Source organism: Pipistrellus kuhlii, unplaced genomic scaffold (genome assembly GCF_014108245.1).
Source record: "Pipistrellus kuhlii isolate mPipKuh1 unplaced genomic scaffold, mPipKuh1.p scaffold_m20_p_26, whole genome shotgun sequence".
NCBI lineage: Eukaryota > Metazoa > Chordata > Mammalia > Chiroptera > Vespertilionidae > Pipistrellus > Pipistrellus kuhlii.
This window is the reverse complement of record NW_023425525.1, coordinates 4,700,504-4,727,723: the sequence shown is the minus strand read 5'-3', so window position 1 is coordinate 4,727,723 and position 27,220 is coordinate 4,700,504. Positions and strand designations below refer to the sequence as shown.

Below are 27,220 nucleotides of genomic sequence, written 5' to 3'. Positions count from 1 at the left end.
ATCAGAGAAAGGGCCAAAATCTAAAATCCAGCCTAAATCGTGGGCCGAATGGTTTACTGAACAGTCATAAACTGTCATTGTGATGGAAACACAGCGGAGTGCAGTGATGACAGCGCGGTGCGGGCCACATTGCAAGGCCTGGCGGGACGGATTTGGCCCGCGGGCCTTGTGTTTGACACATGTGCTCTGGGCTAAACATCAGTGTAGGAGCACAAAGGACTTCCTTACCCCAGAACAGTGGACTGCTCTAGGGGACAGCACATGCTCTGAGAAGCAGGGGCCCAAAGGCCCTGTGACCAGGAGATGCTGGGCCTTGGATGTGGCGGTGGCCTTCCTGGTCTGTGAGGGTCTTTGTAGTTGAGCATCTAAGACTTCCCATGTGGTCTTGGTCAATATCAGATATCCAGAGGTGTGCTACACCAGTTCTTTCTTTTCCTTCTTCTGTAGCATCATTTTGGAAATTAGTGAGAGAACACTCCTGTCATAGGGAATATTCCTGACCTCTGAGATTCTTAACGATTAATATAAATATGATCTCTCTGTGTGCTGGTCAGGAGACTGCCGTAAAACACTGTATTTTTGTCCTCTGAGTGGGCCTAAGCCAGTGGTCGGCAAACTGCGGCTCACAAGCTACATGCGGCTCTTTGGCCCCTTGAGTGTGGCTCTTCCACAAAATACCACAGCCTGGACGAGTCTGTTTTGAAGAAGTGGCGTTTGAAGAAGTTTAAGTTCAAAAAATTTGGCTCTCCAAAGACATTTCAATCATTGTACTGTTGACATTTGGCTCTGTTGACTAATGAGTTGGCTGACCACTGGCCAACTGACCACTGGTCATTTAAGAAATTTAGTGCATGAGGCTCTGGTCTTCTGAGTCCCTTTGACAGGTGGCTTTGACCTTAAAATTAAATATAGTGACTAGATGAGTTTCTTTTGGCTTACTTAGTGCCCGCCGCGGTCTTGTCCACTGTACATTTTGAACCAAAAGGTGCGCGTTCTGCCAAGTTGAACATTTTAATAGGAATCTTCTAGCTTGGTCGACTGCCTAGCTTTAGTGCATTCTCTGAAAGCCGGAGGAATTGATCGGCTAAGTGGCAGCCGGCCGAGAGCCACATTTATTTAATTTAGAGCAGTAAATAAGACAGTGAAAAAAAACGGTAACGACTTACTGTGGTAATCATTTTGCAATGTGTACAGCTATCGAACCATTTTGTTGTGCACCTGAAATTAATATCATATTACCTATTATACCCCAGTTTAAGAAATGACCGTGAAGTGGTGGGTCTGAGGAGCTGCAGAGGCGGGCAGCGCCTGTGATAGACACGGATGCCATGGGGCTTAGCTGTGGGGCTGCGGCTCCTGCTGAGGCTGCTCTTCCGCTGCTCAGTGGATCTGGTCGATCCCTCACTCATGGAACCTGCATGCAGTTCTTTGTCGGCATTGTCCTGGCAAAAGACCTCGGAATCCTCCTGAAACTGCTGCTGCGTTTCAGGAAACTAGCCACCACCTGCATTGTCCTGTTTCTTTCCTCTCTATCACCATTACCATTACAGTGACATTTATTATTATTTTTTTTTATTTAAGTATATCTTATTGATTTTTTTTTACAGAGAGAAAGGGAGAGGGATAGAGAGTTAGAAACACTGATCAGTTACCGCCTGCACATCCCCTACTGGGGAATGTGCCTACAACCAAGGTACATGCCCTTGACCAGAATCGAGCCTGGCACCGATGCTCTATCCACTGAGCAAAACCGGTTAGGGCAGTGGTTGGCAAACTCATTAATCGACAGAGCGGCAAACCACTGGGTTAGGGCAACATTTATGATTTATGGTAAGCTCTACATTGGGTTAAGAGCATTATCTCAGTCAACTAATGATCTTATAAAGTAAATGCTATCATCATCCTCATTCATACATGAGGTAACTGGAGTTCAGGCCCACCATGCACTTGTCCAAAGTCATACAGGGAGGAAGGGATGGAGCTGGCAGGAATCCAGGCTGGTGTGGGACCACACTGTTGGTCACTCTGTTGTGCTGCCCGTTATTTGCTTAATCGAATCCTTTAAATTAGGGGTGTCGAACTCAATCAGAGAAGGGGCCAAAATCTAAAATCCAGCCTAAATCGCGGGCCGAATGGTTTACTGAACAGTCATAAACTGTCATTGTGATGGAAACGCAGCGGAGTGCAGTGATGACAGCGCGGTGTGGGCCACATTGCAAGGCCTGGCGGGACGGATTTGGCCCGCAGGCCTTGTGTTTGACACATGTGCTTTAAATCAAAGAGCTGACATTATTAGAAATTGTAGTACCCTGTTTCCCCAAAAGTAAGACAGTGTCTTATATTAATTTTTCCCCCCAAAGTTGTGCTAGATCTTGTTTTCAGGGGATGTCTTATCTTTCCATGCGCTAGGTCTTATTTTCGGAGGATGTCTTATTTTTGGGGAAACACGTTACCTGTTGACCCTTGACCTCTGTCTTATGTAGAGAGAAGCACCATATTGCATGGGGTGTTTAGACAGATTGCTTATTTGTACTGTGCCTTTGTGAAGATGCTCTAAGTCTATCATTAAATACCACAACTTCAGACAAGTTCAGTGACAATCTATAGGAAAGTTCCATGGTCCTTGTGGCTTTGAAATGAAGGAAGTCAATAAATGCATATTTCATTTCTGTGAGAGTAAATAGGCCACTCTTGAATAGCAGTACCTCTAAAAATGCAACCTGTGGAATTCAGTAATATGCCAAGACACTTGAGCAGAAATATGTCCCTTCCTTCTTCCTGCCTTTCTAGGGCAAAATGTAATAAAAATATTGGAAAGATAATACCCATTAACAATAACTTAGATGACAGTTTTCTCGTTCTTAGGAGGTAATTTGTACAATCTGTGATCAACGCCTGCTGAATTTTTTTCTTTTTCTTTTGTCGTGTGTGTAAATGGTTTTTAAAATGCCAGCTCAGGCGTCTGCTAAGCTCGCTTTATACCCGAGTGCTCACTGAAGTGAGCAGAGTAGCCAACTGCCAAGTTTAGGATGTGGAGTTCTGGTAAAGCCGCTGGAAAGACTAACAAGGAAGAGGGCGGGTAACACCTTATGCAATTTGAAATCCTTTCAAACTGATAGACAAGTTGCAAGAACAATACAAATAATTCCCCTATGTACTTTACCCAAACTCACCATTTTTAATATTTTGCTGGTTTATTTTATCTCTTTCTACACACATCCACTTACACAGGTGCTTATTTTTCTGAACTGTGTGAGTAGGAGTCATGTCATGTCTTTCTTATGCCTTCATACGGCAGTGTGGATTTCCTAAGGATAGGGATGTTCCTAGTCACGGTCCAGTCATGAAACCCAGGAAATTCAGCACCGAAACAGCACTGTTACCTGTTCCACCTTCCACATTCACACGCTGCCAGTCATCCTGGTGATGCCCTTTCGTAGCACTTTTCCCTTCAGTATAGGAACTGAATGTTAATTAGACTTACTGTGATTTGCATGTCCTCCTCAAGATCTTCTTCTTGACCATATATTGGGTGTAATTGCTGTGCCTGTTCAGCCTCCCTTAGCCAGGGTCAGTTCCTCAGCCCTTCTCTTTGATGAAATTGACATATAGGCCAAATTTTAAAAATAGAATGTTCCTTATTTTGGGTTGTTTGTTATTTCCTCATGATCAGATTCAGATTGTCCCCGGTCAGATTACGACCAAAAAAAACACGACATTATGCCTTTTCAGGGTATTTCACCCCAAATAACACCAAGCCCATCTGACTCTCATCGGTGATTAATTTTGATCACCAATTAAGGTGCTCTCTGCTTTCCCTACTACATCGTTACTATTGTTACCTTGAAAACCAAGAAGCTTTGTTTCCACACATTTCCAGTCTTTGGAGATACAAACAAAACTAAGTATTAATAAGAATCCAGAAGTATAGTTCTTTCAAGTGTCAAAAGTTCTTGATGATAAGTCATAAAATTATGGAATTTTATAGTGGGTTGGGGCTTTGGAATTGCAAAGGTGATTTTAAAAATTTAATAGGCTTAATTTTTCAGAGCAATTTTTGGTTCACGGCAAAATTGTGCTTATAAACTACAGGGTTTTCATATACAACACACACACACACATACACACACATATACACACATACACACACACACACACACACACACATACAGCCTCCCCCTATCAGCATCCCTCCAGAATGGTCCCTTTGTTACAGTCGTCAAACCAACATTAAAACATCATTATCACCCAGAATCTGTAGTTTAGCTTAGGGTTCACTCTGAGTGTTGTACATTCCAGATGTGTTTTTAAAAAAAGTCAATTTAGAGTTGACTTTCCTGCACTCTAAATGTTCAGGGCTGTTACTTTTCTAGGTTCTCTTATAAGAGATACATCTCTCTATATTTCATGTTTAGTTATGCCTCTTCCTTCCTTCCTTTTTATAATAATTATATCTTTATAGTTTACTTCACTTTAAGGTCGGCTTTTAACACCATCTCCACGGAGAGGGAGAAGCTGAAGCAGCTGATGGAGCAGGACGCCTCGTCCCCCTCCGCCCAGGCCCTGGGGCTGAAGCGCGCCCTGTCCTCCGTAAGTGCCACGTCCGCGTCCCCCAACGCCCGGCAGCGCGCCACGCCCCTGAACCTCCTGTATTTTCCTCTCCGCGGCTGTGGGAAATTCACGAGAAAACCAAACAAGTCATCCGAATTATATTCGAGTCTTTCATCGGATCTGCTTATTCTAAACACCCCAAATCCTAGTGGCGAGTGTTTCACCGAGCGTAAGCTATACTTCATGTTTGGTTTCCTCCTTCTTGGATTCTGTAGAGCTTTTGTGGTGTGTGTGTGTGTGTGTGACAGACACTGGTTTGTGCTTACAGCATCTGACAGTCGGACATTTCTGTACCTAAGACTTCACACGCTTAGACTGACTTCCCAAGTCACAGGCAGCAGAACTAAATGCCAAGTTCACCCTCCTCTCTGCTGCCCAGCACAGACTCTACCACCACTCTTCCAGAGACGTGAAAATGATTTGGTTTTATTTGATTTGATTTGATTTGATAGCGGGAAGCATTTAGCTTCCCCTGCCCTTGGGCAGCGGGAGGTGAGTCACAGGCCGCGTAGGGAACAGTCTGCCTTTGTACCCGGAAGTCAGGCCTCGGCCGTCCATCAGGAAGCCTTTCTGTTATTTGTTCTCCTTTTTTTTAATCGACTCCAGTTTATTCTTCACGGGAGCCAGGCTCCCCGGAAGGGCTGTGTCCTAGAACTCTGCCTTCAGCGGCTGCTGTGGTCTGGCTGCACACTTTGTATCTGTCAGAAAGCGAGGGAGTCTACGGCCCATACCACCCTGAACGCGCCCGATCTCGTCTGATCTCGGAAGCTAAGCAGGGTCGGGCCTGGTTAGTACTTGGATGGGAGAAAGCGAGGAGAGTTTTCAGATGACATGCTCGTTTGCTTCTCCTTTTGCTCGTCCTTTGGAATTCCCGTGGGAACAAGAGAGTGTGCGCACCGAGAAATTGCCATCACAAGAAATGCTGGACTTCCATTTAGGGTCAGGGAGGGGAGACGAATTTTAGGATCTTGTTCTCAGAAGCCAACTGAGAGAGCCAGACAATAGCCATTTGTGCTTCCTATCACCATGTTGCTGAGAAGAGTCATGGTCTTGGCGTAATGTTAATGGTAATGGTAATGGTAATGGTAAATGCATTACCAGGAGTACTTACTGTTATTGTAAGTACCCAAGGAGTATGCACTCGGTTGAACATCTCAAGTACGTTGCCTTTGAAAGAAATAAGGAATAATGTGGACTGACTGCGGGCCCGGAGCCTGAGGAGCTCGGCGATCGTCAAGGTCATAGAGAGCAACACCCTCTGGGACCCTCAGGCTAGGTGCTGCTCTGGTTCCAGAGAAGCGAGATGTCTCTCTCTCTCTCTCTCTCCCTCTCTCTCTCTCTCTCTCTCTCTCTCTCTCTCTCTCTCTCTGACTCTCTCTCTCTCTCTCTCTCGTTTATTTAGTGGCAAAAGCATTTCTCATTGTCCCAGGAGGTCGGCTTTCAGAGGCACCTGTCGGTGAGGCTGGCCTCCTCTGGTAGAGCCTGGTGTCCCAGGCCACAGTCGTCTCACCTTCGCTAAGAAAATCCCTCTCAGCCCTATTCAGGATTTTGGAAACTTAAGATAAAACAGAGCGATGCTTTCCTTTCTGTCTTAGGTTCCTGATTACATTGGTTTTCCACAAAGTAAAATTATAAGGCCATCTCAGGGCTGTCAGAATGTGTGTGCTGTGTGGTGTGTGCAGTCTTGTGTTTTCCTTCTGCCTGTGGCAGATTCCAGCCCCTGGTATAGATTCTAGCTGCTTACTTTTAAGATACCAGAGGCTCAGTGGCCAGAATAAAGCAAGTGTAGATTGTGCTGCTGCGTGGAACAATCTCTGCTCTGTGTGTTTAAGAAACGTTTACTCAGTGTTTCCTGAATGATTTTCAGGAATTTTCAAATAGCCCGTTCCATTCACGGGTATAACAATAAAGCCACGATCTTTGCTAGAGATCCCGGCTGCGCCACATCCTCTGCAGGTCGGCCCTGGGGGAGGCTGTGAGATTCTTGGAAGAGATCAGGAAGACAGACAGACAGGCGGAATGGATCTGGGGATGTCTGGGGGACAGACCTTGGAGAGCAGTTAGCTCACAGGGCAGAGGCGTGAAGGACACGCCTTCCTTTAGTGGCAAGCCAGTTCCTTCCCAGTTGAGAGGTTGGGGGAGGGAATCAGAGCCGCCCAGGGAGAGATCACAGTGGTGGGGTACCTTACACCCTCCCCTCACCCTCCCCCCCTCACCCCCGTGGCTCCTATCTTACGCCTTCATTCCAGGGCCCTGGCTCTGAGCCCTCATCCAGGTAAGTGAGTTTTGTTTTCCTTTTCTTTAAAAATCAAATGTCTTTATCATGAAGAATGAGTCAAACAATCAAAAGCTTGCTATGTTGGGAAACAATAAAATTAATTCTCCACGAAATCCTGCTTTCCAAGATCTAATTCAACTGGTGTGATCCTTGGATAACATTAAAATATGGCCAATCATACAGGGTGAGAGCAGCATCTTTTTTGAAGACGAGAGAAGCTTGGAATCATTAGGGAGGGCCGTGGCCCTCAGAGACTGCAGTAGCCCTCCGTGTCCCCAGGCTCCACACCCACGGGTTTAGCTGAACAAGGCTTTTTTTTTTTTTTTTTAAATATATTTTTATTGATTTCAGAGAGGAAGGGACAGGTAGAGGGAGGTAGAAACATCCATTATGAGAGAGAATCACCAACTGCTGCTTCCTGCACATCCCTTACTGGGGCACGTGCCCTTGGTGAGAATCGAACCCAGGGGAATCCTTCAGTCCACAGGCCAAAGCTCTACCCACTGAGCCAAACCGGCTGGGGCAGAAAATCTTCTTTAAAAAAATGTTACGTTGTTGCTGCCGTGGACCCTGCAGTTAGGCCCATGATGCCTACGACGGCTGTAATGGCTGCGATGGCAGGGTCTGTACCGACGTGTACAGACTTTCTTCCTGTCATTATTCCCTAAACAATACAACATCACAACTACTTACATTGTGTGCGGCACCCTAAGTAAGCTAGAGATTTTAAAGTATGCAAGAGGGTGTGCATAGGTCCTACGCAAATACCACGCCACCTGTACAGTGAGCCCCCGTGGGTGTGGGTGTCCGCCTGGGTGCCGAGCCCCTCCTGGGGTCCCGAATGACACCGCGGACACCGCCGGGGAGTGGGAGGGCCTGTGAAACCGCTGGTCAGAACAGGAGCTGGCTGCTCGTGATTTCCTTTCCGCCAAAAAATAAATTTAAAAAGCCTTACTAACCTCTCCTTCCACCTCTGGAGATGAGATTGGAGAAGGGCCCTCGTGTCCAGAATTTAATACCTTTTATTCCCAGGCACCTCAGAGCCGTACCCTGTTGGATAATAACCAAGGAGAAAGCCCAGGAGGTGCCCTGGGCCCTGCCACGCTGGCCCACCCTGAGCTTCTCTGAAACACTGTTTTTGACGTGTTCCAGGCACTAGCACAAAACACAGACCTTAAAGAACGCTTGCGCAGAATCCATGCCGAGTCCCTGCTCCTCCAGCCCCCTGCTGCTGACAGCCTGGCAGAGGTGGGTAAGGTCCGTCTGGTAAGGCCTGGGAGCCTCTGTGACCCCACAGGGCCCTGGCTCCCTCCTCCTTCAGGCTCCCTCCTCCCTGCAGAGGGCTGCTCACCCCACGGCTCCCACACCCCACCGCCCACCGCCGGGCCCAGGTCCCCGGACCCCAAGGCTTTCCTGAGTCTGCTGTTAACTGCATTTAACACTGCTCCCCCTGACCCCCAGGACTCTCCCTCCCTTTGTGCTTCTCTCCCCGTTCTTCTCCTGAGCGTCCTGTCTCCCGGGGCGGTACTGCCCAGAGACAAGTTCTCTCCGCCTTCTGGAGAAACCTCAGCCCCCCAGTTCCCGGCTTCTTCTGTGAGACCCACTCCTCCTTCCCCCGTTTCCTTCTCCTTCTCCTGCGATGCTTCTCTTCCTCCTTCTAAAAGCACAGCCTTACCCTCTGCGGGAAGAAATACTCTTACAACGACATTAAAGATGTCTTTTCTCAAGACTTGGGGTGTTTATCTAAAATACTCTCCGAAGGTGTGCCATGAGACATTTCGGAAAAATACAAGGGAATTGCTTGAGAAGTAGAAAAGGGTGGTCAGGGTTACAGCTGTTTTTAGTCATCTCTTGCGGTAATGTGCCTTTCTCAGATGTGCTGAGTTTTTTATTAACAAATTTATTAGGCTGAGGGCATTTAAAATAAAAAATAAGAAGATAATATAAAAGGTGTGTGTGTGCGTTTGTGTGTGAGAATTTGAAAGGAGATGAGAGGCTGGAATGAGTCAGCGCACAGCTGCCAGGCCCAGAGGCTCTGCGGTGATGGTTCTGGATGGGCAGAATGACTGCCTCAGGCATAAACACGGTTTTACATGTAAAATAAATAGCCGTGATTGAAGAGGCTCAAAAACCAATGGGAAAGAGATGGATTATTCAATCAGTTAGGTTGGCACAGCTCAAAAGCAATCTAGAAAGCAGTTTACATCTCCTATTGCACACTAAAGTGAATCACTAGAGAATTAGAGTTAAATAGAAAAATTCAACCTGAAAAACATTGATTTAAATATTTTATCAAGCCCTGGATGTTGGTTGGGCATAGTCTCGGGCACAAGGGTTATGGGCTTGATCCCTCATGGCAGGGGTGGGGGGGTGGGGGGGAGTATGCAGGAAGCAGCCGATTGTTGTGTCGCCCTCACATCAATGTTTCTCTCCCCTCCATTGCTCTCTCTCTAAAAATCGATTTTAAAAACCTTTAAAAATATATTAGTAAGTACCTAGAGTAGGGAGGACTTCCTAAATGTGGGAATTATAGGAAAAGTTACAAAATAAATGTTGACTGGATTTGGCTTTTTTTTCTTAGGGGGAAAATGTGTGTGTGAAAAGAGAACGCACAGTCCTAGCTGGCTTGGCTCAATGGTAGAGTGTTGGCCTGTGGACTGTAAGGTCCCAGGTTTGATTCCGGTCAAGGGCACATGCCTGGGTTTCTGGCTGGATCCCAAGTAGGGGTGTGCAGGAGGCAGCCAATCAGTGATTCTCTCTCATCATTGATATTTCTCTCTCTCTCTCTTCCTCTCTGAAATCAATAAAATATATTTAAAGAAAAAAATGCATATAATAGACTAGGAAAAATGTTTTCAGAGAAAATGACAGACTTAAGTAATGCTAAATAGATGATAATGTATTTAATACTTAAATAATTAATAAATAATAGCAAGCAACATAAGACCTCAACAAATAAATGGGGGGAGAGGGGAGACACAGTTTACCCCAAGCACAGATAATTTTTGAAAAACTTTTGCTTAGTAATATTTGTAAATTCACAGGAAAGTATGAAGAAATGCAGAGGGCGGGCCTCCTCCAGTGTTAGCATCTCTATAGCCAGTTTCTTTTCAAAAAGGACAAAATGTTCAACCTAATTCTTAACTAAGAAATGCTAATTAAAACGACATTCGCACAGTGTGTGTGGAGAAAGCAGAGGAGCTCTTGCTTGCTGGTGCAATGAGGTGACATATGTTTTACCTTTAACATTTTTAATAATTCCAGTTCTGAGAACTGAGTCTAAGGAGTAATGAGATACAGTCAAAGACACATTTGCTAGCATGTTCACCACCTTTACAAATTTGGAAACACGTTTAATGTCTAGTAAAGGAAATGGTTCCCTGTGACACACAATTAAAATAAAACATGTATCAGCTAAAGGTCATTGTGCCAGAGAACGTGTACCAGCCCCGGGAAGAGCGCACAATGTGATGTCACGTGACTTGAGCAGATTAGAGAAGGCGATGGACAGTGGGGTTCCAATGTTTCACGCACAAAAGAAATTACACCCAGTCACTGAGCCGAAGCCGGTTTGGCTCAATGGATAGAGCGTCGGCTTGGGGACTGAAAGGTCCCGGGTTCGATTCTGGTCAAGGGCATGTACCTTGGTTGCGGGCACATCCCCAGTAGTGGGTGTGCAAGAGGCAGCTGATCCATGGCTCTCTCTCATCGATGTTTCTAACTCTCTATCTCTCTCCCTTCCTCTCTGGACAAAATCAATAAAATATATTAAAAAAAAAATTACAACCAAATATCTTAATACAAAAAAATACATCACCAGCTTAATAGGAGCCACATCTGGGGAATGAGACTTTATTTATTTATTTTTATAGTATATTTTGTTGATTTTTTTTTTTTACAGAGAGGAAGGGAGAGGCATAGAGAGTTAGAAACATCGATCAGCTGCCTCTTGCACACCGATACTGGGGATGTACCCGCAACCAAGGTACATGCCCTTGACCGGAATCAAACGCGGGATCCTTCCATCGGCAGACCGACGCTCTATCCACTGAGCCAAACTGGTCAGGGCGTGGGAAATGAGACTTTAAATGATGTTTGTTTACTTTTTGTATTTTCTGTTTTGAACCTGTTAAGTTTTATCTTCAGAACAGATGTTCATGCTGAAAATAATTATAGCACAGTGTTGTTTGGGGGAAGTTTGTAAAATTAAATGGATAGAGATTGCAATTATTTCACAGCAAAGCTATACAGGTCGCTTCAGGGTGATGGGATTATGGGCTCCCTCTCTTTTCTCTGTTCATCGTTTGTAACTGAAAAACTAGGCAAACCTGAGGGGACATCATCTCATTGAACTGACCGGATTTACATGCTAATAAACGGAGCCCCGTGCGGTGCAGACGCTGTGCCGGGTGCAGCCCTTGAGCTCCCGTGGATGTGGATCGCCTGCAGCTGGGGCGCAGCACAGCAGAGGGGCTGGGCTGGGGTGTCCTCTGACGCTTCGGTCCAGGAGGAGGGAGGAGAGCATGTGGCCGGTAATAAGTGATGGAGGGAGCAGCTGAATAAATCATTAGGGTCTGATGTGGCAGCACACCCCGAGGGCAGGGCCGCGCAGTGAGCACTGCAGAACTCCCGCTCACCACGCTGACTCCCTGTCCCTGGAGGCGGGGGTGGAGGGGGACGCCGGGGGGGGGGGGGTGCTTATTTGCAGATCCCACGGTGGCCTGTGTTAGGGGAGAGAAGCCTGCTCTCAGAAGGCTTTGCAGACATTGAAGTGGGGAGGGTCTCAGAGCGAATGCCTCGTGCCAGCTGTCTTAGTTAGGGAGGATCCGAGACAAAGGGGTCGCATTTTACACGTGTCCCCGGGGGAGGCACCTCATCCAGAGGCCTGGCCTGTGTCAGCGATGAGAGTCTGCCGTTGAGCACCCCGGCCTGGGCACCATTTGGGTGTGAGACGGAGCAGTGTGTTTTGAACTCGCAGAACCCCTGGGGGAGACATAACCTGCCAGCCTCTGTACCCCCAGGGCTCTCTCACCAGACACATACGGCACAGAGGCAGCTGGTGTGTCAGCCCGGTGAGGGATGGGGGCTCCGGGAAGGTCAGGGCATCCATCTCCTCTGGGCGGGAGGAACCGCAGCCTCTGCTCCCGAGTCCGTTCTCATCCCTCCAGGCCTGTCCCTGTCCCCTCTTCTGTGAAGGCCTCCGCAGACCGGAGCTGCTTCGGGACCGCCTCACCCTCCTCTCCGCCTCTCAGTCCTGGTCTCAGAAGGCGGGGTGTGTGCTCTGCACCCTCCTGCAGGCCAGCCGCCTGCTCTCACCCCGCACTGTGTCCCTCCAGGGCCAGCACACAGCAGTGGCTCAGTTTGTTGAGACACATTGGATTTTTCACTTACAACTTGCATGGATTCAGGTCCTTCCCGGTGGGAAAGTATAGACCGGTGGCTCCCAACCTTCTCTGGCCACGCCCCACATGAGCATCTCTAAAATCCCGACATCTCCCCCCGATGCCATATAATTCATTATTATTCAGAAAGTGAACTCCTATTCATGCGGAGGAAGCTTAGAAGGCCATGAACTTGGTCTAAACAAACTTCCAAAGAACATGGCATCCATGAAAGAGAAAAATAAAAGAGCAGAAGGACAGTTGAAGTACTGAGGAAGAAACCACTAAGCATTTGTTTTTAAAAAATGAAATATGGAAAAATAGCAAATAAAGTTTTAGGACATACAATAGAGAACTGAAATGCATAAATATGTCATTGTCTATATATATCTATATACTCTATATGAGGCCCCTAGAACCATAAGAAATGCAAAAAAATTCACTGTTAATAACTCATTCTCTAATTGCCCCCCTTAAAAATCAAACTGCCCTCCCTTTTGCGGGGGGGGGGGGGGGGGAGGGTGTTATGCCCTGTGATGGGTAAAACCAGGCTTCTGGCCTCAGTGAGTGGGAACCAGGGAGGAAGGGACGGAGAGTCGGGCCAGAGGTGAGCATCGCGGTGGGTGTGCTGCTGTGTTATCTGCGTAGCAGCCTCTACAGGGGCTTGGGGACTGCCTACCCGCGCGGAGCCATAGTGTTGGAGAGACAAAGGGGATTTATTTCATCATCTACCCATGAATGAGGAATGACCTGCCACCGGGGGCACTCTGGACCTACACGCACTGTTTATTTGTCAAAGGACAGCTCGCCAGCAGCACACTGGCCTCCGGGAGCCCGTGGGGCAGAAGGAAGCGAGGCTGTTGGCCACGCAAGGACACACGTGTCCTGTGTGAGCAGCATCCTGCCGCGGAGGAGAATAAGGGGATAGGATTCAGAGTGTCGGAGCGTTTCCCTCTCAAATGCCACAAAGACTGGCCTGGGCAGTCTCTCTCTCTGGCCTTGAGATGTGCTCATGTGCCGGAGCAGTGAGGTGCCTGTAGGTGAGGCGCCCGTTCGGAGGAGACCTGCGTTTCTCGTTTTATTCCGTGTGCGGCTCCTTTCCCCTTCGCTGCGGAGCTGACCTCTGCTTTGAGCTGCCTGCGTGCATGGGCCTGTGACCTTGCGTATCACGCCCCCACACCAGCTGTGTGTCCTGCTGCTCTTGAGACTGTTTCTAAGTATGTCTGTGTCCTTGTGTTTGTGTTTTCAATAGGAGAACTCCACCGACGACAACCGGCCCCTGGTCCATCAGCTCTCGAACGAGAGCCGGCTCTCCATCACCGACTCCCTGTCGGAGTTCTTCGACGCCCAGGAGGTCCTGCTGTCGCCCAGCTCTTCTGAGAACGAGGTGTGACCTGGTGCTCAGCTACGTGCCTGCTGCAGAGTCCCCTCTGCTCTGTGCCACTCGGGGCATCTCACATATCGATATTTCTACCTCCAGGGTCAGAAATTAGCATCATGGATATGTTTTAATCATTGAATTCAGCCTGTACTGATTTACAACATACAATTATTATGTCATTATAATGTTGTAATATGGTCATTATAGTACTTTACCATATATAACAATATTTTTTAATTTTTTAATTTTTTTAACAAGATTATTTTAAATTGATGCATAAAATTCATACTCTCCTGAGGAGGCAAGTGTCATAATTGGCCTTGCTATGTATAGTGTGTGTATTGATAATTTTATCCTTTAGAAGTACCCCTCTTGCTTATTAATTTCTCTCGAAGATTATTTTTTTCACAAATAGTTCAGAGACAAATTGTAACTCATTCTACCCAAAACACTAACACATTCTGAAAATGCAGCCTGAGTTAATAAGAATTTTAATAACAACCAAAATCTTGAGTTTACCCGTGTTTTCCTTGTGAGAACTTAAGTGCGAGGATTTTAATAACCGCTGTTTGCCGCAAAGGCCCCTAGGCAGGCCGGTGAGCGGCCCCAGTAAAAGCAGCGTCCGGAGTTACTCCTCTGGTTTCCCAGTGGGACGGGATGTGTTTCCTGGCTGTTTGCTCTCCCTCTAAGCACCTCATTTCTTCTCTCCCGCAGGGCTCCGAGGACGACTCCTATGCCAGTGACATCAGTGATAACCTGTCCGTGGACAATCTCAGCAATGACCTGGACAATGAGAGACAGACCTTGGGTAAGACTGACGTGATCTGACCTCTGAAAGTCTGGATCCTCGTGGAATGCTAGTAAACATACAGAGAGCCTGCTGCAGGCAGAGAACTGGGACAGAACTCTGTAAGAAAATTCATGCGGTCCCCTCTCCAGGTTTCACAGCCAAGTGGGAGGACAGGACTCACTCACTCACAGAGAAAGACGTTTGCATTCACATCACTTTGCCTACTTGTGTAAATTTCTGTTTTCTAAAGTGAGGGGGTACCAGTTATACAAATACCAAAGATTAGTGCAACCAATATCCCTTATTGGTCAAAAGTTCTCTCTGCAAACATGTTAGAATATAACTCTTTGCCTTTAGGAATCTAGTGGTTTTCATAGTTGAGGAATTCTACGGGCTCATGTAATAAAAGGTCTGAATGGTAATGTAGCCTCAGGTTCTTTACAATAACACCTTTCTAAGTAGCACACTGAGGCCTCCTACAAGTGGGGGCTCTGAAGGTTTTCTGAGATGGTCACCTATTACTGGTTGATCCCAGGAGTGGGATTGATGCCCAGGAAATGTCTGAACCATGGGACACCGAATGTCTTGGCTCCTCCCAAACAGCTCTGATCTAGCAGTTCCGTGAGCAGATGGAGGTCGGTTAAGCGAGGTGCCCGTGGGAGGAATCTGCCCAGTGGACAGTTCTCCGCCTGGGTCCTCTGCCCATTGGGCAGTTCTCCGCCTGGGTCCTCTGCCCATTGGGCAGTTTTCCGCCTGGGTCCTCTGCCCAGTGGACAGTTCTCCGCCTGGGTCCTCTGCCCATTGGGCAGTTCTCCGCCTGGGTCCTCTGCCCATTGGGCAGTTCTCTGCCTGGGTCCTCTGCCCATTGGGCAGTTTTCCGCCTGGGTCCTCTGCCCAGTGGACAGTTCTCCGCCTGGGTCCTCTGCCCATTGGGCAGTTCTCCGCCTGGGTCCTCTGCCCATTGGACAGTTCTCCGCCTGGGTCCTCTGCCCATTGGGCAGTTCTCCGCCTGGGCCCTCTGCCCATTGGGCAGTTCTCCGCCTGGGCCCTCTGCCCATTGGTCAGTTCTCCGCCTGGGTCCTCTGCCCATTGGGCAGTTCTCCGCCTGGGTCCTCTGCCCATTGGACAGTTCTCCGCCTGGGTCCTCTGCCCATTGGACAGTTCTCCGCCTGGGTCCTCTGCCCATTGGGCAGTTCTCCGCCTGGGACCTGTAGCATCCAAAACTCCCGGTACTCGTGTGCCTTGTGCTGGCTACCCAAAGCACCACCTGTTTTCTTTTCTTTTTTTATTTTATATTTTATTGACTTTTTACAGAGAGGAAGAGAGAGGGACAGAGAGTTAGAAACATCGATGAGAGAGAAACATCGATCAGCTGCCTCTTGCACACCCCCTACCGGGGATATGCCCGCAACCAAGGTACATGCCCTTGACCGGAATCGAACCTGGGACCCTTCAGTCCGCAGGCCGACGCTATATCCACTGAGCCAGACCAGTTTCGGCACCACCTGTTTTCTTATCTACGTGGAGGACAGGGACCGGTCAAATCCTTTTTGGTATTTCCGTGCTCCCAGCTCAGTCAGTGTATGTGAAATATGATGACGTTGTTATCTGAATGCCAATGAGCCTGCTCTTTGGGAAGCGCAGAAAGGCAGGCGTTTTACCAAACTGGGGGAGAGCGTCCTTTCAGCATCACACCTGCAGGAAGTCAGGTGCTCATTAGGCTCTGTCTTCGTTTCAGAGAAAAAGGGAGAAAGGGAGAGAAACATCCAGCTCACCCCTTGCTCATAACGTTGGTGTGAGGCAGAGTTCCTGTGTAAACAGGCACGGTTGGGATGGGAGAAGAATTTCAGGGCACAAAGCAGTGGAAGCTGTCACAAAGGGAAAGATTGGTAGGCGCAAATACCTAACACGAAATTGTTTCATTCATCAGTAAACCACTGATGTGGACAGTGGTTGCACATCAGCCCGTGAACCTGGGGGTCACAGTTCAATTCCCGGTAGAGGGTGCGCAGGAGGCAGCTGATCAATGATTTCCTCTCCCCGATGTTTCTCTCTATCCCTCTCCCTTCCTCTCTAAAAAATAAATAAAAATATATTTAAAAACAAAACAAAAAAAAACACACACACCACTGAACCAAATTTAAAGTAAAGGTCAAGTGGGGATTAAGTTATAAAAACGAAGGATTATCTCTTACCATATAAATAGGAAAGCAGATAATTCAGAAAGGAAGAAAGCATTCTTGAAAGCATTCCAAGCCACACTAGGAATTTTATGAATGCAAATAACACAGGGGGAGAGGGCAGACAGTTTGTCAGAAATTAACATCGAATGATGACTAGCCCGAGAGAGCCCCCAGAGGAGGGCACTCACCCTGCGGCTCACAGACGGCAGCCGGTGCTGAGCCCTGCGCACATATGAACCCAAAGTCTAAAAATGGCTGCAGCTTATGGCATAGTAAGCCCAGTTCTCTGTTTCCCATGAAAAGTATCAGAGGTGGTCAAATATCTGGGAATATGAATGTTCACAACTTGTTTGCATTTTAGCAACACATGGAAATCAACCCAAATCCCACAGGAGAAGAGTGACTCAGTCCATTGAGGCATAGCCATCGAATGGACCTTTTTACAGTCTTTATATAAGTGATGTGCTATTATAGAATAACTCTGAATAGCATGCAGATATAACATGCTAACCGAGTAAGCAGGACAGGAACCTAGGCATACAATACAGTGTGAGGTGTATGGGTGAGAATGCACTGAATAAAAATACTCCAAAATATAGATGGCTCCTGTATCTGGGTAGCGGGATCATATTTTTTTTCATACTTATCCTGGAATAAACACAGCTGCTTTTGTCAGAATTTAAAGTGATTTTTAAGAGTTTAAAAGCTTTTATAGAATTTGAAGTGCTCTTTAAGAAGAGGTCAAAGAGTAAAAGTGTAAACAGGAGCCTGCTCTGAACACAGATCCCAGTTTTGGTACAAGTGCACAGAGAGCTACGAAGAACTGGCTTTCGCTTGGGGATTTGGCGACCTGCCTGTGAATGAAGTCCGTGAATGTTAGTGCATGTGATTTTTGGTACTTAAGTTAGTCGAGCAACATTTCCATCGTATGACTTTCAGTCCTATTCTGAATAACTGAGATTAATAGTAAAATTGAGTACTTTTTAGGTAAGTTTTAATTCATGGGTCTTTTAAAAAATAGAATAAAGTGAAAAGACTTGTAGAGGAAATGATGAACAACGTAGTCTGATGAACAAGAACAGACCCAGAGACAAGGAGCCATGGGTCAGATTATTGGGCCTCAGAGGGAAGGTGGGGGAGGGTGGGGATACAAGGGAGAGATCAACCAAAGGACTTGTGTGCACACATACGAGCCTAACCAGTGGTCAAAGACAAATAGGGGGTGGGGGCATGAGTGGGGAGGGGTGGGAGACAGGAATGGGGTGATGAGGACAAATATATGATACCTTAATCAATAAAGAAATTAAAAAAAAAAAAAGGCTTGTAGAGACAACCAGACATATTTCCTCGCAGGGTCGGCTCCGGAGAGCGGCGGGGTAGCCACGTGCAGGAGGAGGACGTGCCTGCCGGCGCCCTGCCCCAGCAGCAGCAGCGTGAGCCTGTGGAACATCCTGAGGAACAACATCGGCAAGGACCTGTCCAAGGTGGCCATGCCCGTGGAGCTCAACGAGCCACTCAACACGCTGCAGCGGCTCTGCGAGGAGCTGGAGTACAGCGAGCTGCTGGACAAGGCCGCGCGCATGCCCAGCGCCCAGGAGAGGATGGTGAGGCTCGCCCCGCGCCCGGCCGCCGGCCCCCTGGGGCCCCTGGGACCCCGGCATCGTTCCTGTGACAGGCTCGCTTCTCAGAGACCTCGGCTCCCCTGTGCCCGCTGGGCTCAGCCACACGGTCAGGACTTGCCATATGGAGGGTAGGTGGGGGGCTGGGGAGGGCTTCCTGGTGACAGCTGGCGCCCGCCCGGGGGCAGTTCTGCTCTGTGGCTCTGCGGCTTCCTCTTTCTCCAGAACTTTCCATCTGATTGTTCTGCTAAGCCTGGCTGGAAAGCCTGCCCTGAGGGCTGTCTGGGCATTTATCTTTACTATCCCAGGCGGCCAGAATTTAATCTCTCAAGCTGTTTTTCTCGGCAAGGGTAAATTTCCCTTGAGAATGATTTTGTTTATTTTTGGAATAGTATTTCCACAGCTGTTTCCTAGTTGTTGTTGTTTTCAGAAAATAACACTCGGGAGAGATTTTCACCTAAGAAAGGCTCTTTTTGTGTTTCCTTCCTCCCCCCCCCCCCCCCCCCCCTTACTCTAAAGAATTGTTACTGGGTGCTCTCTGAGGCTCATCCTAGAAAGAGTCACCTTTGTTCTCTACTGCTCAGTGTCCACTGGTGGGGCTCCGGGTGTTTCTCCTCGCTCCCCATTTGGGGGGACTCCATGGGGGTAAGACTGTGGGCGGCTCCATGGGGGTAAGACTGTGGCTGACTTCTTTCTCCAAGGAGCGTCTCTTCCTTTTGCTTCCTCGCATGTTACCATGTTACCGGCTCAGCAGGGAGTGGCTGTGTGGAGGCTGGGCCTCCTGTGGCTTCAGGTCATACAGCCACCTTCCAGCCCCAGGAGCTGAATTCCTCCCTAAATGCTAAGCACTCCTCATTCCCATCCTAGTTAAAAGGTCTTTGCCTAGAGGTTTGGGGACTAAAGGGAACGCTAACTAGTGGGTGAAAGGGGCATCCCGGAGGCATTCCACAGCCTCCGGGGGCTGCTCCCACCCAGGAGGCTTTCTTGTTGCCATAGGTGAGAGTAGGAGAGGAAAGCAGGCGCAGTGTCTTTTCAATCTCTGTTCCTCTCCCCCAGAGAATTGCTGCTGAACAAAGGGAAGCAAAAAGCTTCTAAGGCAAGTGTCAAAAGCCAGCTCTTTTCTTTGATGGAAAAGCTTGGCTCTGAAGAGGACAGCATTCTTCCAGGCGCTTCATTCTTGCCACAATTAAGAAACCCTTGGGCTGTTCAGCTGACCGATGGTTGTAACTGACCTGGAGAAGAAGTTTGAGCAAAGGATCTACATTTGGGCACCAAGTGCAGGAGGAGAAACCCAGGAAAGCTGGGAGCTGGGTGGTGCTCACTGCTCTGTGGGGTCAGCCTGGGCCCTGCATACAGCTCTGCTGTTCCAGCCAAAAAGGAGGGTGCTTGCCCCGGCCTGCTCCCTCCTCCCGGCTCCCTCAGCGTTAGGAGTGGTTCCAGTTTCATGCGTGCACTTTGGTCTGGTTTGAATTGGGAAGGCAACTCGGGGCTGGCTCAGCGTGCAGAATAGAGACCATGACCTTGCTGTTTGACAGGTAGCGGGCATTGAGGAAGCAGAGAGAGGAACACTTACCCAGGTTTCAAGAACAAAGGCTGAGTGGAAATAGTGATCTGTGCTTATAAACCACCAGCAGCTCTAGGGTGCCCTCTGTGGGAGGGGGGGTGGGAGGGGGGAAGGGGGCCCTGCCTGGGAGTGGCTGAGAGAGGTGAGTGGCTGAGAGAGGGGAGTGGCTGAGAGAGGTGAGTGGCTGAGGGAGGTGAGTGGCTGAGAGAGGTGAGTGGCTGAGGGAGGTGAGTGGCTGAGAGGAGTGGCTGAGAGAGGTGAGTGGCTGAGGGAGGTGAGTGGCTGAGAGAGGTGAGTGGCTGAGAGAGGTGAGTGGCTGAGGGAGGTGAGTGGCTGAGGGAGGTGAGTGGCTGAGGGAGGTGAGTGGCTGAGGTGAGTGGCTGAGAGAGGTGAGTGGCTGAGAGAGGTGAGTGGCTGAGGGAGGTGAGTGGCTGAGGGAGGTGAGTGGCTGAGGTGAGTGGCTGAGAGAGGTGAGTGGCTGAGAGAGGTGAGTGGCTGAGGGAGGTGAGTGGCTGAGGGAGGTGAGTGGCTGAGGGAGGTGAGTGGCTGAGAGAGGTGAGTGGCTGAGGGAGGTGAGTGGCTGAGGGAGGTGAGTGGCTGAGAGATGTGAGTGGCTGAGGGAGGTGAGTGGCTGAGGGAGGTGAGTGGCTGAGGGAGGTGAGTGGCTGAGAGGAGGTGTGCGTCCAGGAACCCTGACGAGGGAAGCAGCTTCCTGACAGGTGCTGGGCAGCAGGAACGTGGAGATGGCTGCTCAACGTTGGAAAGGAGAAGCTCCTTTTGCTGCTTAGGTTTAATTTTTTTTGCTGCCCTCATTCCCTCCACCCCCTCCCCGAAAGACAAAAAGCAGAGTGGGATCCTGGAAGGGGGACGGGTAGACACGTGGAGGGCCTCACCGTGGGTGAGGCCATAGGGGGCCTGGTTTCCTCTGGCCATCGTAGCTCTCCTTCCTTTCCTGGGTGTGTTTCCCGTCCGTCCTCCCCCTGGGGCAGGACTCCCGCAGAGGCAGGCCCTGCGCCCGCCCTGGGCCTGCTGCTCGGGCTCAGGAAGCGGCTCGCACAGACGTGTTTTTGTCAAAACCGCCTTTTGCTATTTCTACAGCATCCGATTGGGACTGGTTACATCAATTCCTGAAATCGGAGGGAAGTTTGGCTTTTGATGCTTTTCTTCCTCCTCCTCCTCCTCCTCCTCCTCCTCCCCAAAAGCCTCGCAGGACATCAGGATGCTCGGGAGTGGTCAGGTCCGGAGGTGCAGGACCAGCCCCTCCGCTCACACCCAGGGCGGCTCTGCGGTCCGCAGGGCGTGTGGCAGCCTCTGCCTCCGGGAGGCATCCTCACACGTGGGCGGTGTGAACGTGTCTGCTGCGTTTGTCTCTGAGGCCACAGCCAACGTCGCTGAAACCGGCAGCTTTAAGCCAAGGCTGGGCCCGGCCAGGGGGAGCAGGTCCCGGGCCCGCAGGTCACGTTTGGTTCCCGGTCAGGACATCACGGCGGGGGTGCAGGAGGAAGGCGACCAGTGGATGCTTCTCTCCCACGTTAATGTCTGTCTGTCTGTGTGTGTGTCTCCCTCCCTCTCTCTCTAAGCCTCCCTCCCTAGAAAAAGGGGGGAACGAATCAATTAAAAATAAACAAATGAAACTAAAATAAATAAGAAATTAAACCACAGGCGGCCTGGTGGTCTTTTAAGCCAGAGGTAGGCGTTTGGCTTTCTGAGGTAAGCCTCCAGAGAGGAAGGGAGCCTCTACCTCGCTTTTCACATCGCTGTGAAAACGAACGTCATGGTCACGGGACAGTAACGGCCTCTCCTCCCCGCAGGTGTACGTGGCCGCCTTCGCCGTGTCGGCCTACGCGTCCAGCTTCTACCGCGCCGGCAGCAAGCCCTTCAACCCGGTGCTGGGCGAGACGTACGAGTGCATCCGCGAGGACAAGGGCTTCCGCTTCTTCTCCGAGCAGGTGGCTGCCCCCGGGTGCTGTGTGCGCCGTCCTGTCCTGTCCTGTCTGCGTCCCGCCTTCCACCGGCTTCCCAGCCGCTGGGGGACAGGCCGGGACCGGGAGAGAGGGGGACCGCGCTCCCCTCCCGGACGCCGAGCCGCCCAGCTCTCTCCGCCGCCACGGGAATCCCCGGGGCCCCGCTCCGTCCCAGGTCCCGGGGAGAGGACGCTGCTGAGGAAGGAGCGTTTGCCCAGCTGCCGTTTAGGTTCAAAGGGCGCCCTCGGCTCGTTGGCACCATCGCTCTGGCCCCCATCGGGAGGGGTAGCACCAAACAGACGCATTGTTCTTGATTTTAAGGATAATCACTCATTCACGTATGTATCCACTGGGCCCATTAACATGTGTCGAGCCTACACCACGTGCCTGGCATTGCCCCGGGGCTGGGAGAGCGCCCGGCGGGGCTGCGGATGCCTGTGGTCGCCAGGATGGGCCCATGGCACCCCCGTGAGCCGCGGTCCCCGAGCTGCCACACGGCCCGCCCCTCTCACCACTAGCAGAGGACGCTATGCAAGGACAGCGTGTATCATAAATCAATGAGTGATATACAAGACACCTCAATGAGCCAATGAAGAGTTATTTATTGCACTCGGTGTCTCTTCCAAATCTCTGAGCACCACACACAGGAAGTCTCCCGTGTTTATATTTTTCCAGCCTCTTTGCTTGCAGGCATTGCAAAGAGCTCTGTGGGAGTTATTGCTACAGACAGTTGTAACCTTAAATACATAATGAATCAGTACTTGGCATAAGGATATGGAAATTATCAGTATTATTCTGTATTAGTCTATTACATTAGATGTCTAGCGTACAAGGTCAGACAGTTAGGTTTGTCTTTTTCTATTATTTGAACTAAAAACAAAGTCCTTTTATACAATAAGAGACCGTCTTAAAGGGACAGAGTTCACAGGACTAGGGACTGTCTAACAAGAGCAGAGAGTTCACACAGCAGTTTTTTTGTTTTGTTTTGTTTTAAATATATTTTATTGATTTTTTACAGAGAAAGGGAGAGAGATAGAGAGCTAGAAACGTCCATGAGAGAGAAACATTGACCAGCTGCCTCTTGCACACCCCCTACCGGGGATGTGCCCACAACCAAGGTACATGCCCTTGACCGGAATCGAACCCAGGACCTTTCAGTCTGCAGACCGACGCTCTACCACTGAGCCAAACCGGTTTCGGCCACACAGCAGTTTTGTACAAGACGGAGGTTACTCTGCTTCACGTTCAGCTCCGCCTCTCACTAGGGCTGTGACCCGGTCAGCTGCCTCCCCTGGCTGCAGTGTGGCTTGGGGTGACGGTCAGCACAGACCTCAGGTGGCTTGGCAAGGGCTGACGAGAGACTCTCCACAGAGCTCTGAGGCCTGAAGTGAAAAGTGTGGTCTGACTGTGTGCTCTCCACGCATGCTGGACGGCATGGTTTGCGTTATGTAATACTGACGGCCTCCAGATACATCAGCAGGGACCTGTGTAGCTAAAACAGGGCGCAAAGGTAATGAAAATAAAGATAAAGACAGTTCTCCCCCACCCCCACCCCCACCCCAGTTAAAGCAGCAGCCAAACATGCCTGCCCACCCTCCGTGTATCCCTACGTGTCACCTGGGAACATAAACATGATTGCTTTGCTGCATTTCTCTCCTCCCAGTTCTTAGAAAGCTGAGGGAAGAGGGGGAATGGGTTGCTAAAATATTATTTCCCTTCCCGACAACATGCTGCCCTCTTTACCGAAGGAGGTGCGCTTTGGGGCAGGAAGGGAAGGGGGGTGGCTGTCAGCCTTATGCACTCGGTGCTGGTCTTCACTGCACACGGCAGGCAGCGTTCTCAAGGGGAAACGGATGCACGATAATCCCAAAGCGCGTTTCCAGTAGCTCTCCGGTTAGAGGCTAAAGTGAGAAATTAAGCCGGGTGTCAGGGAGGGAGGGGGTTAATCAGTAGTTAAAGGGATATGATAATCCGATTCAAATTCAAGTGGGTTGTTTCAGTACCGAACCTAAAACGGTATGAGAATAGATGAAAATGCAGTTTGGTTACCATGGCATTCAACGCACTCGTGTGGAGAAATAAAGGCCCCAAACAGGCCCGAACCCCAGCCAACATCAGGACGGGACGAGCAGGTGTAGGAAACAATAGTAACGTGAGCCCTGGCGGGCAGGGCCGAGCTCAGCACCTGCTCCGGTTTCCGCTGCGGTGGGGGTGGGCGGGGGCCGCAGAGGTGGAAAGAGCATTGCGTGGTCTTCAGTTCTGTGAACCGATCCCCGGGAAGCCAGCGCGTGGGAGAGATCTGGTCCTTGGGAGCAGCGAAGAGGGATCTGGTCCTTGGGAGCAGCGTAGAGGGATCTGGTTCTTGGGAGCAGCGTAGAGGGATCTGGTTCTTGGGAGCAGCGAAGAGGGATCTGGTCCTTGGGAGCAGCGTAGAGGGATCTGGTTCTTGGGAGCAGCGAAGAGGGATCTGGTTCTTGGGAGCAGCGAAGAGGGATCTGGTCCTTGGGAGCAGCGTAGAGGGATCTGGTCCCTGTGAGCAGCGGAGGGTGTGCTGGGTAGAAAGTAGACCTGCTTCCAGATCCCGACTCCCCCACAGCGTCGGTGCGTGGCCTTGTATAAGCGACGTGCGTTTTCTGAGCCTCGGTTGCCTCCTGATACAATAAGAGTAGCGGTGCTTAGCTCCTGGGTGTGCAAGGCTCAGGTGAAATGATACCCTGATGTACAGAGGAAACGTCCTGCCTGTGGTTACGGCTCTTATATTCAGAGGCAGCTTTAAGAGTTTCTCTTAATATACGGCATTGAGCCGAAACCGGTTTGGCTCAATGGATAGAGCGTCGGCTTGGGGACTGAAGGGTCCCGGGTTCGATTCCGGTCAAGGGCATGTACCTTGGTTGTGGGCATATCTCCAGTAGGGGGTGTGCAGGAGGCAGCTGATCAATGACTCTCTCATTGATGTTTCTAACTCTCTATCCCTCTCTCTTCCTCTCTGTAAAAGAATCAATAAAATATAAAAAGAGACCTGCTTTCACGGCATTGAGAACAGGGAGAGGAATGTTGAAACGGGACGTGCTGTGCTGACTCAGGTGGTTTGAAGGGGGCGCGATGTCGCTGGCGAGCCTCGGGCAGAGAGCCAGGCAGGAGGCGGCAGGAGTGCCCACAGCTGGCTTCCTGGGGCAGGGCCACCGTCTGGTCCCGTCTGGTCCGGGGGCCGCTGCCCGTGCCGGGAGCCGAGCCTGTGGCCTCGGCGGTTGGTCGGTTTATTACACCCACGAATGCACGGGCCCCCAGGGACAGGCCCACGAGCTGAGGTGACAGGAGATGATGCGTGAACTGGATGCTGCTCTGCACTGACGGGCAGGCAGACCTGCCCTGGGGACCAGGAGGCGTGGTACGCGTGCCCAGGCCAACGGTCCCCGGGCCGAGCACTCGGGGAGCCAACATTGCAATCAGGAGGTGAGCGCCGGGAGCAGGAGAGGCGGCTGTTGAACCCGCTGGGCCGGGCTGCCCACAGGCCCGGGGTGGGGAAGATTTGGGCCAGGCCCCTCCCTTTCCTGCCAGCGGGAGACACCTCAGCTCAGTCTCCCCCTTTCCCCCATCTGCCCGTGGTGACACTGACCCGATGCAGAGACCTGCTTTCACGTCTAAAGAGGCCGGGACAGTCCCAGGCGGTCCCCGCCAGCATGGCCTCCTGCCTCCTCCCAGGAGATGTGCCCCTCCACGGGGCCAGCCACACGCCACCTCGTCCATGACGTGGAGGCGACACAAACACTGAGCTTTCAGAGCGGGGCTCCTTGCTTCCTTGTACCCCTACATTGAGCAGAGGTCACCGAAGGACGAATAGCATGAACTGGGAAGGGACCCCCAAGTTGACATTTGGGTGAGACTTTACTCTAACGAGGACGTCGATGGACGTCAGATCTCCCAGTGAAAGGACTAAAGGAACGGGGTGGCTCGGCTTCCCGGCTGTGTTTCGTAGACATCGGAGAGAGGTGTCTGTCCCTTCCCGCCATGCCTGGGCTGCTGCTGTGTGGTTTGGAGGGAACATGGGTGTTGGAAGCGGTCAGTGGTCCGGAGGGTGCAGTGAGGGCTTCCTCCCAGCATCCAGCCACATGCAGCTCTGTTTCTCTCCCAGAATGGCGTGTGAGGATGGCTCCGCGGTCAGACACCAGAGGAAACATGCTGTTCAGGGTTTCCGCATGACAGCGAAGGTGTGCAGGTGCTTTGTGACCAGATTCTTATTGATCTTCCAAATCCTGTGCACAGGCGAGGCGGGGATTGATCGGGTACAGGCGCAGACACCGAGCCGAGGGCAGCAGCCCCTCGGCCACTGCCCTGTTTCCCCACCCTCCACCCCCGGCCCTTCTCCCTCACACTCCTGGGGTCTCTGTGTAGTTTAGGTGCTGTGCTCAGAGCGGCTGGACTTGGGCTGCCGATGGAAAATGGCCTTTTATTCTGTTCAGACTGTGGGCCTTGGTCTGCCATTGTCACTGGGCCTCCATCCTCCAGACTCACCCAGACGCTGTCTGGGCGCCCACTGTGGCTGCACCTGGAGTCAGCTATAGACACTCCTGTCATATGGTCCACCCTCTCGGGGAAGGAGTTTGCTTTGTGCCAAGAAATCTGATTCAGCTGCGGCTTTCTAAATAAGAACCTGCGGAGCAGGGGAAGGGGGCGAGAGAATGAGGGTGCCGGGACTCTGCAGAAAGGACTTCCTTTCTCCTCCCAGTCTCCCCTGGGTGAGTCACCCTCACTGGCTCCCCCTGCTGCCAGGCACAGAGCTCTGCAGTGTGGGCTTCATCGGCCCCTGGGAAACTCCCTTCAGTTGGCCTGGCTTCTCGCTGTACCTTTGGGAAAGGTTTGGTTTCTAAATTTAGGACGCACAGTTCAGCTATTTCCTGAGAGTGGCTTTTCCTGACTGGCTGTTGCAGGCATTTTAACCTTTTACCCAGCCATCCACACTCTCTCCGCAGAAAAGCCAAGTGGAGTTATTGAAAGTTACTCCAATGGACGAGTCACCCTGGCCGGTGGGGCGTGACTCCTGTGGAAGGTCTCAGGCTCAGGTCCCAGTCAAGGGCACATACCTGGGTTGTAGGTTTGATCCCCATAAGTTGCCCTACGAGGTCGGAGGCCAGTCAGGAACGAGGAGGACTGTCTAGGTAGGTCTTGGAACAGCCGCAGAATTGATATATTTAAGGGATATTTTTATAAATCCAAAAAAAGAAAAACTTAAAAAATACACAAATATTTAAATGCATTCTTTTCCCATCTGCTTCCCTCTTCTTGGTACATTCAAAGCATAAATAAAAATGATTAGGTCAGGGTGAAGAAAGACCTCTGACATATAAATAAATTATAGGAATTATTTATTTTTTATTGTTTAGCACATGTGTCAAACACAAGGCCCGCGGGCCAAATCCGTCCCGCCAGGCCTTGCAATGTGGCCCGCACC

At 50.4% G+C, this 27,220-nt stretch overlaps 1 protein-coding gene across 6 annotated transcripts in view; it reads left to right on the top strand.

Annotated features, from left to right (window-relative positions):
* The window catches only part of OSBPL3 (oxysterol binding protein like 3), a 133,153-nt gene that overhangs the window by 90,951 nt on the left and 14,982 nt on the right, over positions 1-27,220 (top strand). For 4 of the 6 annotated variants that reach the window (XM_045587201.1, XM_045587199.1, XM_045587200.1 and 1 more), the window contains 6 exons: positions 4,463-4,590; positions 8,042-8,137; positions 13,523-13,657; positions 14,366-14,459; positions 17,978-18,228; positions 21,619-21,756. In XM_045587201.1, the coding sequence (XP_045443157.1) occupies positions 4,463-4,590; positions 8,042-8,137; positions 13,523-13,657; positions 14,366-14,459; positions 17,978-18,228; positions 21,619-21,756 (842 nt within the window). The remainder of the gene's footprint in view (positions 1-4,462; positions 4,591-8,041; positions 8,138-13,522; positions 13,658-14,365; positions 14,460-17,977; positions 18,229-21,618; positions 21,757-27,220) is intronic. The other 2 variants (XM_045587203.1, XM_045587202.1) reach the window with 1 other exon arrangement.